We start from the raw sequence: 17,974 nt of genomic DNA, 5'->3' as shown, positions 1-17,974 counted from the left end.
CCTTATTGATTGCAAATTAGCCTGTTGATATATATCTTTGATTCATTTAGCCCTAGTGTGTATCCTTTGCATCAAGAATGAACTAGTGGACATCTAATCCATTTGCTTTCAAACAAGACATCTCCAAAATGATATGGTGAATTTCAACATGTCAATGACTCTTATAATTCTCATTTGGTTTGTCGGACTTGCCCTATTAGAGATTTTGTGGCACTTAATGTTGATATTAGCTCTTTAGAAAATCCTGAACCAGCGCCAGTATAGTAAACAACTTGAAGGTGAAATCATATACTCTCTATTATAGCTTGAGTACATGTTGGACTAAAGAGATTAAAAAATAGTATGTATTATGCCTCTATGGACATTATGTGGCTGGTCACAAACTCTTCCCAATCAACTTATATGTATTCTTCCATCATATAGGCAATTTGAGATATTCTTCAACAAAACTGATATATAGAAATTCAACACATTCTAAGGGATGATAACATATATACTAATTTCTTAGCTAAGTATGGTGTGCCTATGATAACAATACTTCCATTTCATGATTCATTGGACTATATTTTGTTAGGGAATGTTATGGAAATTTCCTTTGTAAGACATTAGGTCTCTTTCTTTTCACCAATTCACCAAAAAAATATTAAGCGTAAGGATTTATACACTGTCAGTTTATCTATCATTTATTTGTATTATTTTTCATTGAAAAGTCAATGATAATGATAATTAAAAATAAATGATGAATGATGCATACAATGTTAGTACATGAATTTTTTTTTCTATTGTTAGCACAAAGTATATATGAATTTAATATGTATACATTAATAATGTAAATGTTTTGTACACCGTTAATCTATTGTTCATATAATAATTATTATTGATAGATAAGGGTAAAATTAATGATAGATAAGTGTAAAATTTGAATAACTTTTGGAACTCATCAACAAGCGAGTACCACTACATTACTCAGACGCTCCTAAAAAACACAGATCTCTCTTATTTTACGCCAACACACAAAGAAAGACATAGACATGGCAACGACGTCGTCTTCAAGCAGCGACAATGAAGCACCGAAGAAGAAACAGTGTTTGGGTTGGATAGAGTGGTTCAGAGGTTGGTTCTATCTCATCTACGAAATGCTGTTTCAGCGAATCTTGGCAAGTCACTTAGATAACCCTATGCCTCTACCTCCAATCAATGATCTCACTTGCATTGTTACCGGATCCACCAGTGGCATAGGCCTTGAAATTGCAAGGTTTTGTTCAGTTTCATTTTGTTTACTTTCTATTCTTGGGTTTTCTGTTTGGTTAACTTTCATGGGTCTCTTCAAAAATGTTTATAAATGGTGGGGTTTTGCTAAAATTCAGTTTTTTATGGAGTTGAGGTTGGTGTTGTTGTTTAATTGTGGGGAAAGGGAGAAAGGGACCATTTTGTTAAGTGGGTGTATGTTTTTCTGTTTTTGTTATGGATTGAATTTCTAACTTGGTTAAATTTCAAAGAGTCTATTGAGTAATTGTAGAAAACAATGTTTTTCTTCTTCTATTTTACTTGTGGGATTGGGGGTATTGTGGCATTATGTAGAAAGGGGGACTTTTGAGAAGTAGGTATGTGTTGCTTTTGTAGTTATGGGTTTTTGTGTTTTTAACTTGATTAACTTTCAAAGGATCTCTTGAATGATGGCAACAAATTAACAATTATGGTTTTGTTTGGGAAGAAATAATATTTGTTGCCCCACTCCCTACACTACCAATTTGTCACAAAAAAAACCCATCAAGTTATTGAATATTTAAATCAGGTAACTTTAAATTTTATGGAAATGGAGGACATCATAAATGATGTAGCATTTTGGTTACTGCGTGTTTCCCTCATCGGCAAGGCTAGGCAGGTAGTGAAGCATAGCTCACAATTCCACATGAGCAACTATTTAATTTATGGGCCGGTGACACAGTCAACCTTTTTTGTTTACAAAAAGGGGAGCCGATGAAAAGCGGATTTTTTTTGTTATTCTGCTCATCATGCAGACAATTGGCACAAGCAGGGGCTCATGTTGTTATGGCAGTGAGGAATACAAAAGCAGCTCAGGAATTGATCCAGAAATGGTCGGTCGACTCTGCCGGGTTGGGTATTGCCCTCAATGTCGAGGTAACTTATATCCATTACTCATTATTTAGTAAGGAACACCAAACTAGGCAGCCTTTGTTAGATCCTATAATCCTATATGATCTATGGAATTTTTGTGTGTGATGATATGTGTATTTGGAGCTTAGTTTATTTTGAAGAAAGCTTTTCTCAACATAATACTCAAAAGAGAGCAATAATTTTCATGCAAAATAAGCTAATTCAAACATGTATTCAGTCAGATTATTTCTGGCATTTGACATATCCTTATGGCTTGTCAAGGTGATGGCTGTTGATCTTCTCTCATTGGATTCTGTAGCAAGGTTCGCTGAAGCATGGAATGCGCGATCAGCACCATTGCATGTTCTCATTAATAATGCTGGAATTTTTTCCATCAGAGGTTGGTATTTATGATATCACAATATTAGTGCTGAATTTTGGCCTTCCTTATCTTTTGTCTATCATTCTGAAGCCGAGACAGCAGTTTTTGACTCTATTTGTTCATGGTTTGAGAATATACTGGTAATTTTTGGGATAACTTGTTTTAATATATTTACTCTCACCATCTTCTGTTATGACAAAACTATCGGGGAAAGGAAATGGTAGATACTTCCAGATTGATTCTCATTGAAGACAAAAGTAACTAACCCACTTCCTTTTTTTTGTTCCTATTCAGAGCCACAGAAATTTTCGAAAGATGGTTATGAAGAACACTTGCAAGTGAATCATCTTGCTCCTGCTTTGCTTTCAGTACTCCTCTTGCCATCCCTTATTAGGGGTTCTCCTAGTCGAATTGTTAATGTGAATTCCATCGTAAGTCTCTTGCTATCTGAAAGCTGATATATGTACCTAGGATGTGAGGCTGACACATCAAAGTTTCTTTTCTTCTATTTTAAATCAACTTATATGTATGTACCTTAGAAAACTTGTTGCTTTTCCAAGACGTTTGTTTGATAGATTCAAGTATTCAACATGTATTGCTTGTTTTTATGCCATATCTTATGAAAGAAAAAAAATCATGAACACATAGAAAGTGATTACAAAGAGTTGGGAGAATAAGAGATCCTCCTTTAACCGTCAGAAACTTTATAAAAAGGAAACATGCCAGACAAGTAATTAGTGTGAGGAGTACAGGCTATGTGTCGATGTTTGACATGTATTTAAAATTCTTTGTAATATTGTTATGTTGTTTAACTGTTTTATATTTATTGATTAGTGTTGATATTGCTTTACTGTTATCTTTATTGCGAAATAATTATTCCTATAATATTGAAAATACTATTTATAGTGATAGATTTCAGCATGTTTTAATCTCACATTCTTTTACCCTCATAATCTTAAGAGTGCTTTGTCTTTTCTTCGCCCCATTTCTTTCCCTGTAGATGCATCATGTCGGCTTTGTTGATGCTGAAGACATGAATATCACATCTGGAAAAAGGAAATATTCTAGTGTGATTGGGTATTCAAACAGCAAGTTGGCACAGGTGAACTCCCCCTTTTGAATCTCACACATTCATGTAAAGTTATTTATCTTTCCTATTAAAATGATAAAACTTAATTAATTGTGCATAGTTCAGCTGATAGGGTCATGCCATAAATGAAATGTCTTTTTGTGTGTGTGTGTGTGCATGCCGTTTCAACCTCTGAATTATTTCTGATGTTGGTATTTTGCATAAATTTTCGAAGATTTTGAGCAAAAATAATTTAATGATAAAATGCTTGATGTTTTCTTTTGTTTTGAAAATTGCATGTACATTAATTTTAGGATAATGGAGTACAAAACAATTGCCAGCAAATAAGAAAATTGTAATATTGATGAGATGCATAACACATTAATACAAACATACATTCCAAAGGTGGATATTGAAAGATTCATCCGTCATAAAATTACTCATTGATGGAATTTATCCATCTAACTATCTATCTTGAATTTTCAGTGCTGCTCTGCTTATGATTGTTTTAAATGACTTCCTTTACTAATATGCCACTGGGTTTGCTGTTTTCCTTTTTTTCCCAATGTCTCCGAGGTTTTCTTCCCCCTATGCAATTACTTATCTAGACAACTTAATCCAGACGACTATGCTGTGCAAACTGGCACAACGGTGGCAGATGTGTTAACAATCTATTGATTAAGAAAAGTGAATTCATGAATAAGTTCATTTGTTTGCTACGTAGTACTTTCTAGGTAGTCAATTGCGTAGCGTAACAGCTGGCCCCTACGGCCATCTACACCGCTGTCCACCATGGCGTTGCAAGGAACGGCCGAAAACCTGCTACCCTCCGCTATAGTGCGCTATCTGACTACATAGCTTTAACCATGTGGTCCTCTAGAGTAGAAAGTACTGAAAAATGCTCTCGGTTGACTCTGATTGCACATAAATTATTCCACTGCTGACCTCTACAGAATATCTTTTTAGTTACATTCTTTTGTCCACTTTTTTAAATACATTTAAAGATTTAGAGATCAATGCTTTGTCAATGAACATGATTTATAATTGAGCATCATGGCATCATTCAATCCATGTAGCCGACCCCACCTAGTGGGATTAAGGCTTGATTGTTGTTGTTTTAAATACATTTACTACCATTTCCTTATAGTCATTTACTTTGTATCTTTAAATATGTTAGTATGTTACTATTGATATCGACTCTTGAAGTTGATTTTTGCTGGTCATTTATGCAAAATCACTTGAAAGTGAATTGCTTGGTTTACCTTTTCTTGAAGATGTGAATGAAACAGGAGCTGGTGTTTGTATTGCAGGTTATGTTTAGTAGTGTTCTTCATAAGCGACTCCCTGGGGAATCTGGCGTCAGTGTATTGTGTGTGTCACCTGGAATTGTCCAAACAAATGTTGTAAGTCTTTTGAAGAATTCAAACTTCTGTTTCTGAATGCGAGAGGACATATATGACTAATAAATTTGTGAGAACATAAACCTTAGAAAGTTATCTTTTGTGTCAGAAGTTTGCGGTGTAATTTTCTTATGCCCTTTCCTTGCTCATGTCTGTGTGTCTGTCAGCCTTGCTAAAAGCAATAATACATGTGGGAGGGGGGACATTGTATTAGGTGGGACACACTTTTATACCATAAGTAGAAAAGTAAGCAGTGTTAAAATTAGCTCGGTTCACTTTGAGAGAATAATATGGTGCCAACTAGATTGAAAAGGATGTATCTAATGAAAATTAAGGTTGGTTAAATAAAACTGAGGTGTATTATTGCATCAATCTCTGTACATAATTAGATACCACTGAGGCTGCATGGTAAATTATGTTGGTCATGATTGTATTGTGTCTAATGGTCTAAAAGGCTAGGCTGTTAAGGGCATATGCTTGTATTTTGTATTGGAGGATTCAGAATCCTGTTTGGGCCCTCTAGGAGTTTACTGTTATAATTTTTTCGATAAGGGAGTAGTCATGGACTCATGGTTTGCGGTTTAAGATAGTTGTTTGTGGATTAAGACTTATTAAGTTCTTTTTTGTATAATGGGGTATCAATTGTCATTGATTCCTCTTTTTAGTTGTATTGTTTTATAGGCTTACTGTTTTTTTACTATAACTATCTAATGCAGGCAAGGGATCTTCCAAAATATCTTCAAGCTGGTTACCGTTTGATACCTTACTTCATTTTTAATGCTCAAGAAGGTCGGTTTTATCACTGTTTTCATGATAGAAGTACTTACCATGTTTAGTTTTCAAGCTTTATTGTGGCCATTGCTTATGAGTTTTAGATTTGTGATGTGGCTGGGTTTGAAATCCACTGTTTCAAATACTAGGAATTCACGTGCTCTCCAATCATTTCTAACATTTTGGTACAGTGAAAGCTTTCATTTCGTCTAGTAAAATATGGATTTTAGTATAGGAAATATATTATTTAGGATTCTGAAAAAGTGATTCTCCAAGAAAATAAAAAATTGCAGAGATATAGTTAAATTGGCCAACCACCCAAGTTGATGCAATGTTTTTGCAAAAGTACTGTACATAAAACTTTCAGGACGGACCATGAAGATAACATCACTACTGTTGAACTACAGGTTCTAGGAGTACTCTATTTGCTGCCACTGATCCTCAAATATCAGAGTATTGTGAATTGTTGAAATCAGATGAGTGGCCTGTTTGTGCCTTTATTTCTCAAGAGTGCCGACCAGCGAATCCATCAGAAGAAGCGCATAACATTCAAACGTCATATAAAGTATGGGAGAAGACATTAGAGATGATTGGCCTTCCTTCGGATGCCGTGGAGAAGCTTATAGAGGGAGAAGATGTTAAATGTCGTTATGGCCACGAACCAAAGTCTAAGAATGATGATAGCAGAAAACTTGATTAGCTGTAGTGTCCCACATGCTTCCCCCCTTAATGATGTGCAAGGGTATTTTTCATTATTTATAGCAAGTAACAAGCACTTCACTCTGAATTTGTGGGACAAGGTTGATAATGCCTACAACTTTGGTACTATCACATGAATTTTTAGGGGATGTTTCCAAATCCACATTTTCTATGCATGTATCCATTTTGATGACATTGCCCAACTTCCACTTGCTTCTAACGGGTAGTTCTAGCTATAAACTAGTGATATGACTTTGTAGTTGAGTTTGTAATGGTCATTTATAGGAGCATGAACTAAATTAGTATTGTGTTTAGTTATTTTGACCATGCTATTGATGACTCCTTTTCATGCCATCTTACTGGTGTTTCTGTCCATTTGAGATGTGCTACCATGATTCTTGTGCCTCTCTATTTTGCCTGTATCACTGCTGTTGTGCCGCCATTGTCCGCTTCGTCGTCCAAGCTGGAATCACAACCTAGCCACACCCGTAACATCACCATTGTGGGACATGGAAACTACCAGATTTGTTCTGTTCAAAGGTGAAGCTGCTGCATTCTCAAGCAAGAGCTTTCAACCATATTCTGAAAGCTGGGACTCTGAAGTGACAGTGGAATGGTTCTAAAATTTGCGGTCAAATGGTTTGTTTTCTTGTGGTGGCGGTGTTTTTGGATGGTTGGCGTGTGGTTGTTTATAGGTTGAGGATGGAAGCTGGAGGTAGTTGACCAGAAAAAATGGCAGAGATACCATAGTAGTGGTGGTGGCACTGGGTTATGTAAAAATCATTGGTTACCCAAATTATCACGTAGTACATGCATGCATGCTCAACTCTCTTTAGAATGTATTAAAAATGACTTCAATTTGTGTTATGTTATAATAAAATGAAGTCTTTGTATCATTAGACAATGTTTGAACAATTATTATTCATTTATTTGCTGTGTTTTTTCTTTTCAAATGGAAAATGTTATGGAAATAGAAAATGTATATTGAAACATATCCTCAAAATTGTACATTATGGTAAAAAAGGCAAATATGAATAGGAGAAGCAAAAAAAAAAATGGTGAAGTACTAATGCAAAGGGATTTAACAGTCAATAAATTGGTACTTCTACTACAACTCTACCCTCATTACCTTATTATCACTTGTAACACATTATTCATGGATGGTATCCTATTTTTGTTAAGCAAGTTTTAACACTAACATAAAAATGGAGTTTATCAGCTAAAAAAATGGTGAAGGCAAAAGCATTGATTCATTCACTCTAGCATTAGAAGATGATGTTAATTGATCTACAATTACTTCATAAACCATTTGCTAGAGACCTCAGCTTCATAGTGTTAAGTAGATCATGGCTTAAGAGTAAGTAATCTAGAAACCTTGTACTTTTAAAATGGCAAAAAGTATAGAGAAATTTTAATATTCTTGAATTAGCCATCATCAAGTACAAGTTGGATTTATTCCACACAATAACATGTCCATGTTCTTCAGCTTCTTCCACAAACTAGGGACTTTCTTCACTTCAGAATCTTTCCTAGAAATGCTATCTTTCCACTTAAACCTCCTAAACTTTTCCATTTGAACACTAACCTCAAAAGCAATTCCATCACTACCATTCTTCCCTTTGCACCTACCATCTTCAAGACTATCATCTCTTCTCAGAATTTTCTCATAGTAGTCATTGTTCCTCTTCTCCAAACCATGTATTTGTGCCTGAAGATCTTCAATCTTCTTGTGCAGCATATACACTCTATGATCCTCCCTCATCTTCATCACATATTTCGCTAGCTCCCCGGCTTTCCGCTTAATGAAAACCGACTCGGATGCAAGCTCCTTGTTCTCTTCCACCAAAGTAATGACCCTATAACTCAAACTAGCATTCTCATTCAACAAAACAAGCCTCTCTGATTCCAACACCTCAAGCAAACTCTTTTGTAACTCACTTTTCCTTGAAGACTCACAACACTTTCTCTCCATGAAACCAACCTCATGCATCAACACATCATACTCAACATTCTTAATCACAAGCTCCGCAACAATTGCATCAACTTCAACATCAAGCAATGCATTTCTAGTCACTACCATAGGCCTCATTGTCATTGAAAGTTGTTGGTATGAGATTGAACTTTCAATATCTGAATCAATGTGACTTATTACACCACTAGTTTCTTCCTGGTCTGAGAAGCCTCCATCTAGTGTTGAAACCTGAGAAGAGTGTCTACTATGATAATGATGCTGATGCTGATGGTTCTTGTGCTTTGTTAATGTTTGCATGTAACGGTCAGATAAAGTGATATAGCCATTGTACAAATCCTGCAAGAGTGAAAGAAGCTGTGGCCTTTTTTGGTAGTAAGATTCTGCTCTTTCTGCAAAAGTGTCACCAAACTCTTCATCTTCCATTGTATTGTTATTATTCATTGCCAACATTTTCATCCTCTCTTCTAAGTCTGCAACAAAATATCAAAGTTTACACTTGAATTAGTGTGCAAGAAAATGACCACACAGAAAATAATAATGCCTTTTCTTACCTGATTTACTCAGTTCCATTGCCTCTAGTTATAAAAGTTACAACAACTTATAACAAAGTTACCATTGAGATCCACCAAAAAGGTGGTATATAATATATATATAATAAGCCCATATCTCAAAAGGGTTGATGAGTAAAGAGTAATTAAGGTGTAGGAAAGTGACAGGCTACCCAACAATGACACATGAGGAGGGAACACAGACAAAACCAATAAAAACATATGCATCAGGTTCATAACATAATAGTTTTGAAAAAATAAAAAGGTCATATTAACGGGTCCACTTACTTAGGAATAAGTTAAAAAAACATAATTTAAATCTTAATCATCTATTCTATAAGAAATTAATAGTTCAAATCTATTGACTAATTCAAATCACACAAGAACCATTATGAGGGTTTAACTGTTTGCTTAGCACTAACAAGATTAGTATAAGTATAAAAATAAGATAAAAATTTATGTAGCTGATCCCACTGGATAACTCTAATATAAAATGGTGTACAAAATTGATATATTGCATGTCTATCATTATTTGAATTTAAAATGGTATTGCCATGTAGCTAAATGTTGCAGGTATAATAGAGTACTAGGCATATAGGCACGGCTACATGTGCCTCTAGTTTTGAATCCACAGGTCAATGTCATGTACTATATACTCTGTGCATGTATAGACAGAAAAACACTTATCTTCTAACTTTCAAATTATTATATTTAGAATAAAAACCAATAAAGTTTAAAGAAAGAAAATATGTGCACAGGAAACTAAGCTAAAATAGAAAGGTCCCTGGTACATGGTCCATTTTAATGTATGTGCCCCTTAAGATTCATGTAGTTTCAAATTTTGAACACAAAAAATGGGTGCCCAAAAAGCTAAGGAAAAGAACAAAAGGGTAATGGGATAAAGACTTTGGGTTTTTGGCCTAAACAAGGACCATGTATTCGGAAAGTTGGTTCAATTCAAATTGAGAAATTTGAAAATAGGGAGACACCAAAAGGGATGGACATGTCAACAGCCACCTATGAACAATAATCATACACTCATAATAGCAACGTTTTTTCTCCATAATCAAATTATTGAAGTATCAAAAGGAATGGAATAAAACATAGTAGAATATTTAATCTCACCCCAAGAACCAAAACATAATGAGAAAAGTAATACTATGTAACATAATGATAAAAATAATACGATGTAACATAATGATAAAAATAATACTATGTTATTCCTGTCTCTCTGTGCTTAATTATTTAAAAGTGAATACCTAATTTAGTTTTTATAAATTTTCAAATGTATCAATTTTTGCACCTAAAAATTAGAAAACTCAAACTAGTACTTAAGGATTAGGAATGTTAATGGTCATAAATAATGCTAAAAGGATCTATTAGACATACATTTAATAATTTTGTGACCATTTTGGTTTTTATAATTTTTCAGGAAACAAATTTATACATGTAAAATGTTTGAAGAATTTTTTTAATTCACTACCCTATTACTAGGCGCGTGACAAAAAGCGCGTGGGCTAGTTGATTTGAAAACACAAGGAGATAAACAATGATGTAGGACAATTGCTGTTTTCAAAGAAAACTTGGACATTTGACAGTTGAAAATGACATATCTGTATGGGGTTTGATTCTTATTCTTCTAATTCATCTCCTCGTTTTTTACTATTTACTAAAAGATAAAAGTAATTACTAATATAAAGATATAAATTATCTACTCCTGCTTTTAAAATCTTGACATGTTTATATTTAATCATTTAAAACTAAACAAAACAGTATATGTGTCATCTTTTTATTGATGAGAGAAGACAAATTAACTACTAGTATGAATAGATTATTTATACTCATATACTATTGATGATATGATTTATGGACAAGGTTGCCATTGCACTTCAACATAACTTGTAATATCTCAGATGATGCATGTGATTGCATTAATTAGGCTAAATTATTGTACTATTGTATTATAATAACTTGAATCATTATAATTAATTACTACAACATACTAAAATCATGCCCCCTAAATATTATTAATTTATGTCATGATCCAACATTCCAACTACTCAAATATCCAACTTTACCTGTAAATTATTATTAATGTACTTTACCATTTATTCATCACAAACAAATCCCAATAAATATGACTCACAATATAGCCAAAGTTTCAGTTTATAAGAGGTAGACAAGTAACTAATCCCCTTTCTGATTCCAGACTATTCTTACTAATAAATATCGTTTTAAGAAATTGAATATTTTAGTCTATCTATGAAGGTTTTAGCCAAAGTTTCAGTTGATAAATAGTACAAATTAATTTAGGTACTGTAGAATGAATTTAATACATACCAGAAATGCTGGTGAGAAGCCAAGAGGGGGCATTGTTGTTGGCATTGCCCTTGTCTTTGAACCCTTTTGTGGATGAGGAAGAAAGCAATGGACTAGGATTTGAAATCACTTTCTCCTTGCTCATATTCACAATACTTGGACCCCACTGCATTAATATCCTTGCCTCTAACATTGCAATAATAATGGATGAAATCAATAAACAACAAACACAATCTTTCTTGCAAGAAGAAAAAAAGGACTTGCTGCAAATAAAGGGTCTTTAAATAATGAAACATGAAGTAGAAGAAATAAAACACTACAGAAAATATAAGCACAAAAACATTACTAAAAGCTCGGATCTCCATGAACAAAGGAGAATTACTAATATAGTATTGCATAATCTTCACATGAAACAAAGTCTCAAATGTTTAAAAATTAGAAATAGGAATAGTCTGAAACATTCAGAATATAATATAGACATAAACCCAAATCCCAATGCATCAGCATCTTTAAACCTGTGTTTTCTGAATTCTTAAAGAAAAATTCCTTTTTTTCTCTCGATTTTCAAATTCAATGAAGAATAAGATCATGTGAACACTTGAAAAACATAGAAGAATAATAACAAAAACAATACTGAAATATTGTTCTTTGCAAAATGCTATGTCTGTTTAAGCAACCGAGAAAAAAAACAGAGGAAGATGGGTAGAAAGTTCAAAACTTTTGAACACTGATCCATTAAACTTGAAAAACCAAACATACCCATTATAGATCAGTTACATTATTAAACGATGCAACAAAAATAAGATTACATAACAGACATGAATTATAGTTACAATACATTATATGCACAAAATACTCTGTTTTTTTTACTCTGCTCCAATGGCCATAAACACAATAAACTAAACTGAAAATAAGAAGAATGAAACAGAAACTAGATAAATAAAGTGGAAAAAAAGAGAATGAGAAACTCACAGTGCGAAGTTTTGGAAGAGAATTTGGTTGATGTGAAACAGAGAAGAGGTGAAAAAACAGGGTTGGGAGGGGAATGGATTTGAAAGGAAAAAAGAAAGAGTGTAGTTTGATTTATGATTTAGTTAATAAAAGAAGTTTGAAAAAAGTGAAGAAGATTATGAGAGAATGTTGCAAATAAAATTGCAGTAGAAGCAATTAAACAGAGTCAAGTAACAACAAGAGTGTGAAAATTGCAAAGCAAAGCTCGAAACTCGGGAGAATATAATAAGAGTCAATATTGCCAGAATATATATAATGAAATAAATATTAACAGAAAGTGGAAAAAATTACACAAAATGGAAATAATAATTTAGTTCTTTCATGATATTTAGTTCACAAATATTTTTAATATGGGTACTTTTAGCATAAAGATAGAGTTTTCTAGTGTATATGGAAAAAAGCTTGGGACGAAATAATATTAAAATAAAATGAATAGATTAAAATGGCATGATTATAAAAGACAATCGGTCAAAAATATATTAAAACTTCTTTTAGTGAATGGGGCCAGAGATAGATCTCATTGTTCAACTAAACATTATTGCCATAAGTTACAAAAATGTTATTATATAATATATATATATATATAGACAGATTGATCTCAAAATCTCATAATTTTCAACATTGAAAAAATCCCCAAAATATGAATTAAAAACCATGGACTTACTCGAGCAAAATCACTCATTTCAATAGTAGGTATACAATGTCTTCCTATTAGCATTAGAAAACACCAAAATCAACCATACATCACCAATGGTGGAAAACAAGTGAGAAAAAAATTAGGTATACTAACATACAGAGAAGCACATCAATAAATTAGTTATACTAACATTTAGTCCTCATCCCTAGCACTGAAATGAAATTGTTTTGAAAACAAATTAAAATTTAATTCGACCCTTTTTTATTAATAAATACGTCTTGTTCTAAAAATAGCATTTAAAAAGGGGAAAATAAACCTTGGGATAGAAACCTTGAGTACAATGTTAAATTTGATGCTAAAGTTTATTTTCAGATATTAAGTTTGCCTCTTTTTATGTATTGCTCATGTTATTAATACACGCCACAGAAGTATTTATATTTAGTTAGTTATATTTGTTTTTCGGTTATAAAAACTTTGCTTTTACACTTTTCTATCTAACATATGATTACTTATGTGATTTTATTTATTGACTAATTGTATTATTCATTATTCATTTGAATTATTTTTATTTTAGAATCAATGATGATTAAATAAAAATGAATGATGAATTATACAATAATATTTTAAAACTTGTATATTGTCAGTGTAAACATTTCTCTCTCTTTTATTATCATGTTAAGTTTCAACATTTCATTTTTGTAGAATGATAGGTTCATTAGTTGGCTTAGTTCTTAAAAAGTATACTTGATTGCTTTAATATGTTATATAAATCAATAAATGCTAGTCATCTTGACACTGAACTTTTTTCCTAGAAAACTTGAATAACAATTTATATCATGCTTAAAATTGGTTATAAATCCATTATGAAGCATAGTTGGTAATTTTATTATAGGCTTCCCTTTAATTTAGCGTGAAATCTTTGAAGATTTTGTTTATAAAGGTTTCAACATACTTCCTGTTATACTACTCCATTATTAAATATATGGTAATTTCTTGCTAAAATTTGGTATTTATTTCCATAAAAAGATAGAGTGTATCAGTATAATATCTATGTATTATCATTAGTATAAAATTTTATACACAACCAGTATATTATTCATGACTCATTTGTATTAGTTTTGTCTAAAAGTTAATAATAATTAAAAATGAATGGTGAGTAATATACTAATTGTATATAAAACTCTAATATCTTGATTAGGTACATTTTTTTGTAAAGATGTTTAATATGCACTACAGATGATACATAAGTGCCATGATATTTGAAGTTTTAGTCGGTTTAAGAATTACAAACATATGAAGTAATAATTATATGATGTTTTTGTTGGGAACAAACATCAATCAAATAGTAAAGAGTATATAGAAAAATGAATAATATAAGAGATTTGTTAATGAGGTTCAAATAATTGTATCTACGTCCCAGATAGCGTTGAGAGACTACCACTATGTATTATTAGAGAATAAAGATTTGTGTTTGACTATTCTTCTCATTGTTGCATTAGGTTTACATAACATAAATATATAGCTCTCTATCCCAACCCTTTTACATCAGTCCAAACTCATAACTTGTATTGATGTTATCTAGATATATTAGTCATTGCACAACAATCTCCACCTTGGCGAATATCATCAATCTTCATCTTCCGCCATTGGGTTGGGGGCGCTCCAAAGTCTAGCATCAGTGAACGTTCTGCTGCATTTTCTGAAGTGTGAACCTTCTGCAATAGTATCTGCCCACAAGCTACCAACTCTCTGATCTTGTGAAATTTCACATCAATATGTTTGGTCTTAGCATGATACACCTGGTTCTTTGCCAATAAGATAACACTCTGACTGTCACAATGCAGCAGAACTCCACCTTGCTCAATGCATAACTCATTTACTAGTCCCATAAGCCACATTACTTCTTTAGAAGCTTCACCAACTGGTATGTACTCTGCTTCAGTTATGGACATAACAACAACAGACTGAATTGATGATCTCCACATGATTGGTCCACCTGTAAGGGTGAAGACAAACTCCGTTGTGGACCTTCTATCATTCAAGTCTCTTGCATAGTCAGAATCAATATAACTAATAACTGTAGGCTTACTCTGTTGGCTGCCAAACATGATACCGAGACTTTTAGTCCCCTTCAAATATCTGAAAATCCATTTGACTGCTTCCCAATGTTGTTTCCATGGTTTCGACATGTACTTGCATACTTGACTAACTGCTTGTGCCAAGTCTGGTCTAGTACAAACCATAACATACATCAAGCAACCCACTGTACTGGCATATGGAACCTTTGACATGCACTTCTTCTCTTCATCTATCTTTGGACACTGATTTAGGGAAAGCTTGAAATGATTTTCCAATGGAGTGCTCACTACTTTAGCATTGCTCATATCAAATCTCTCTAAGATCTTTTCAACATTGCTTTGCTGGAAGAGCCATAGCTTTCTAACTCCCCTATCACTGTGAATTTCCATCCCAAGAATATTCCTACCAGCCTCTAAATCTTTCATGTCAAACTCCTTACCTAGCATGATTTACATCTCATTGATATCACTCAAATGATTAGCAACAATCAACATATCATCAACATAAAGTAATAGAAAAATAAAAGAACCATCATCAAGGCTTCTCACATAAACACAACAATCATACTCACATATAGAGACTTCTTCAACTTGCAAACCAAGTGACTCTATCCAACTGCACTAAACCCTTCTGGTTGTGTCATGTAAATTTTCTCCTCTAATTCACCATGGAGAAATGCAGTCTTCACATTCATCTGCTTAAGTGCATATCTCGGCTGGCTACCAAGGCAAGCACTGCCCTGATAGAAGTGTGTCTCACCACTGGAGAGAAAATCTCATTATCGTCGATCCCCTTCTGATGTGAATACCCTTTTGCTACAAGACGAGCCTTGGAATTTTCCTCTTCTTTTTCTGATATTGATGGCTTCCTCTTGTACACCCACTTGCACCCAACTGCACACTTGTCTAGGACAATGAGACAAGCTCCCAATTTTGGTTCTTCTGTAGAGACTCCATCTCCTCCATCATGGCACCCATTCGTTGTTCTTTCTCTTGACTGTTTATAGCCTCTTGAAAGCTACATGTATATCCTGAACTGATATGGAGAGCAACTGAAGCCATATCTCTCTAGAGGTTTGATAGAACGTCTACACTGTCTCTAGAAAGTAGATACTTCTGCACACCTGAACTCTCCGCGTGAGAATCATTATGTTCTTGACTTGAGCTAGTGCATGGTTCCTTGCCTTTATTTACCTGAACTGTTTCATTGCTCACTGGAATCATACTTGATCCTAAAGCCTCTCCATTTGGCATGAGCACCTCTGCCAAAACTGACTGTTTCAACATGAAATCTTCATCAAACACTACATCTCTGCTCAACACCACCTTTCTGGAAACTAGATCCCAGAACTTGAACCCCTTCACACCTTTGGTATATCCAATGAAGATACATCTCTTTGACTTGGGATCAAGTTTATATCGTTCATCACTAGGTACATGTACATAAGTAGGACAACCAAAAATGTGTAACATATTATAATTGACTGAGTTACCGGTCCATACTTCTTTTGCAACTTTACCATCTAATAAAGCTCGTGGTGATCTATTGATGACATAACATGCCATACTAAGTGCTTCTGCCCAAAATCCTTTGGAAAGTCCAGCATTCAGTCTCACACATGGCCCTCTCCGTAAGAGTTCTATTCATCCCCTCTGCAACACCATTCTGCTGAGGAGTCTTTTTCACTGAAAAGTGCCTCTGAATACCATGCTCCTCACATAATTTCTAAAACTGTGAGTCTTTGTACTCCATACCATTGTCTGATCTAAGGTATTTGATTTTTCTACCAGTCTGGTTCTCTACCTCTGCCTTCCAAACGTTGAACTTGGCAAAGACTTATGACATATGCTTTTGAAAATATACCCAGATCTTGCGAGAAAAGTCATCAACGAAGGTAACAAAATACCTAGAACCTCCGAAGGATGATTCCTGAGAGGGTCCTCATACATCAATGCGGACATAGTCTAGAATACCACGAGTACTGTGTTGGCTAGCCTTGAAACTAACTCGTGTTTGTTCCCAAGCACACAATACATGCACAAATCTAGCTTGTATTTGATGACTCCCCTCAACAATCCTCTTTTGCATAGTTTTGTCATGCCACACACACTAATATGACCCAAATACATGTGCCATAATTTTGTAGCACCATGGTCTGCTGAAATCTCTTCAGCCACTCTAGCAACCCCACCTACAATGTTCTCCATAACAACTTGTAAGTGTTCTCAATAGTCCTCTTACCCTTAATCACAGTCAAAGCACCTTTGCACACTTGAAGAATATCACTATCCCCATCAGCTCTATAGTTAAATCCTTTGGCCTACAATATCCCAAAACAAACCAAATTCTTCTTCAAATCTGGTATGTGTCTAACCTCACATAACATCTTCACTGCACCATCATCCATCACAATTCTGATTTCTCTTATACCAATATTTCCATATGCTTTATTATTTCCGAGATACACGAAACCAAAATTGTTCGCCCTGTATGTGGTGAGCCATTCTATGTTTGGCGTCATGTGGTGGGAACAACCAGTGTCAAGTATCCACTCATCTATACTATGATTTCATTATACAGATAGTAGATCAACTTCACTTTTGTAATCAGAGTCATCTTTTTGTGCAACATTTGCAGATGTATATACTTCATCTTTCCTCACCGGCTTGCTAGGACTCCATTCATTGAGACAATCCTTTTTGTAATGTCCAGTATGTTTGCACTTATAGCACTCTACTAGTGTTCTGCCCCTGGAATTTGATATTTTCCCTTTGGCAGGACCTCCTATGCCTTGTCTCCTCACACACGTTTGGCTCCCTTTCACATACAGACCATCACCTGAGACCCTTCCCCTACATTTTGTCTTCTTTGAGTGTGTGACAAAAGTGCAGATGTGATCTCATCCAGTTTGATTGAGTCTTTCCCGTACGTCAATGTTGTCACCAAGTGTTCATAGGAATTTGGCAAAG

The 17,974-nt window shown here is 34.1% G+C and overlaps 2 protein-coding genes across 4 annotated transcripts; one reads left to right on the top strand and one right to left on the bottom strand.

Annotated features, from left to right (window-relative positions):
* The first annotated feature begins 919 nt into the window (after window positions 1-919).
* Window positions 920-6,848, top strand: LOC109338581 (retinol dehydrogenase 11-like). Its single transcript, XM_019575853.1, has 8 exons — window positions 920-1,255; window positions 2,022-2,142; window positions 2,401-2,518; window positions 2,795-2,931; window positions 3,501-3,602; window positions 4,880-4,972; window positions 5,686-5,758; window positions 6,148-6,848. Exons 1-8 carry the CDS (start codon window positions 1,032-1,034, stop codon window positions 6,438-6,440), a joined length of 1,161 nt encoding a protein of 386 aa, XP_019431398.1. The 5' UTR covers window positions 920-1,031; the 3' UTR covers window positions 6,441-6,848.
* A 655-nt stretch (window positions 6,849-7,503) lies between these two features.
* Window positions 7,504-12,510, bottom strand: LOC109338578 (kinase-interacting family protein-like). 3 transcript variants are annotated; one of them, XR_002106565.1, is made up of 4 exons: window positions 12,251-12,510; window positions 11,300-11,464; window positions 7,814-8,881; window positions 7,504-7,759 (listed from the first exon to the last, which is right to left on the bottom strand). XR_002106565.1 is itself a non-coding variant. In XM_019575849.1 (3 exons), the coding sequence occupies exons 2-3, from the start codon at window positions 11,448-11,450 to the stop codon at window positions 7,875-7,877; spliced, it is 1,158 nt and encodes a 385-aa protein (XP_019431394.1). In that variant the 5' UTR covers window positions 11,451-11,464; window positions 12,251-12,510; the 3' UTR covers window positions 7,611-7,874. The 3 variants fall into 3 exon arrangements, 2 of the variants coding, with proteins under 2 accessions (XP_019431394.1, XP_019431395.1); XM_019575849.1 differs by having other exon boundaries at window positions 7,611-8,881; XM_019575850.1 differs by lacking the exons at window positions 11,300-11,464; window positions 12,251-12,510 and adding an exon at window positions 8,963-9,194 and having other exon boundaries at window positions 7,611-8,881.
* Between the last annotated feature and the right edge of the window lie 5,464 nt (window positions 12,511-17,974).

The sequence above is a fragment of the Lupinus angustifolius genome, unplaced genomic scaffold, assembly GCF_001865875.1.
Source record: "Lupinus angustifolius cultivar Tanjil unplaced genomic scaffold, LupAngTanjil_v1.0 Scaffold_29_48, whole genome shotgun sequence".
Taxonomy (NCBI): Eukaryota; Viridiplantae; Streptophyta; class Magnoliopsida; order Fabales; family Fabaceae; genus Lupinus; species Lupinus angustifolius.
This window is presented reverse-complemented; position numbering and strand designations above follow the sequence as displayed.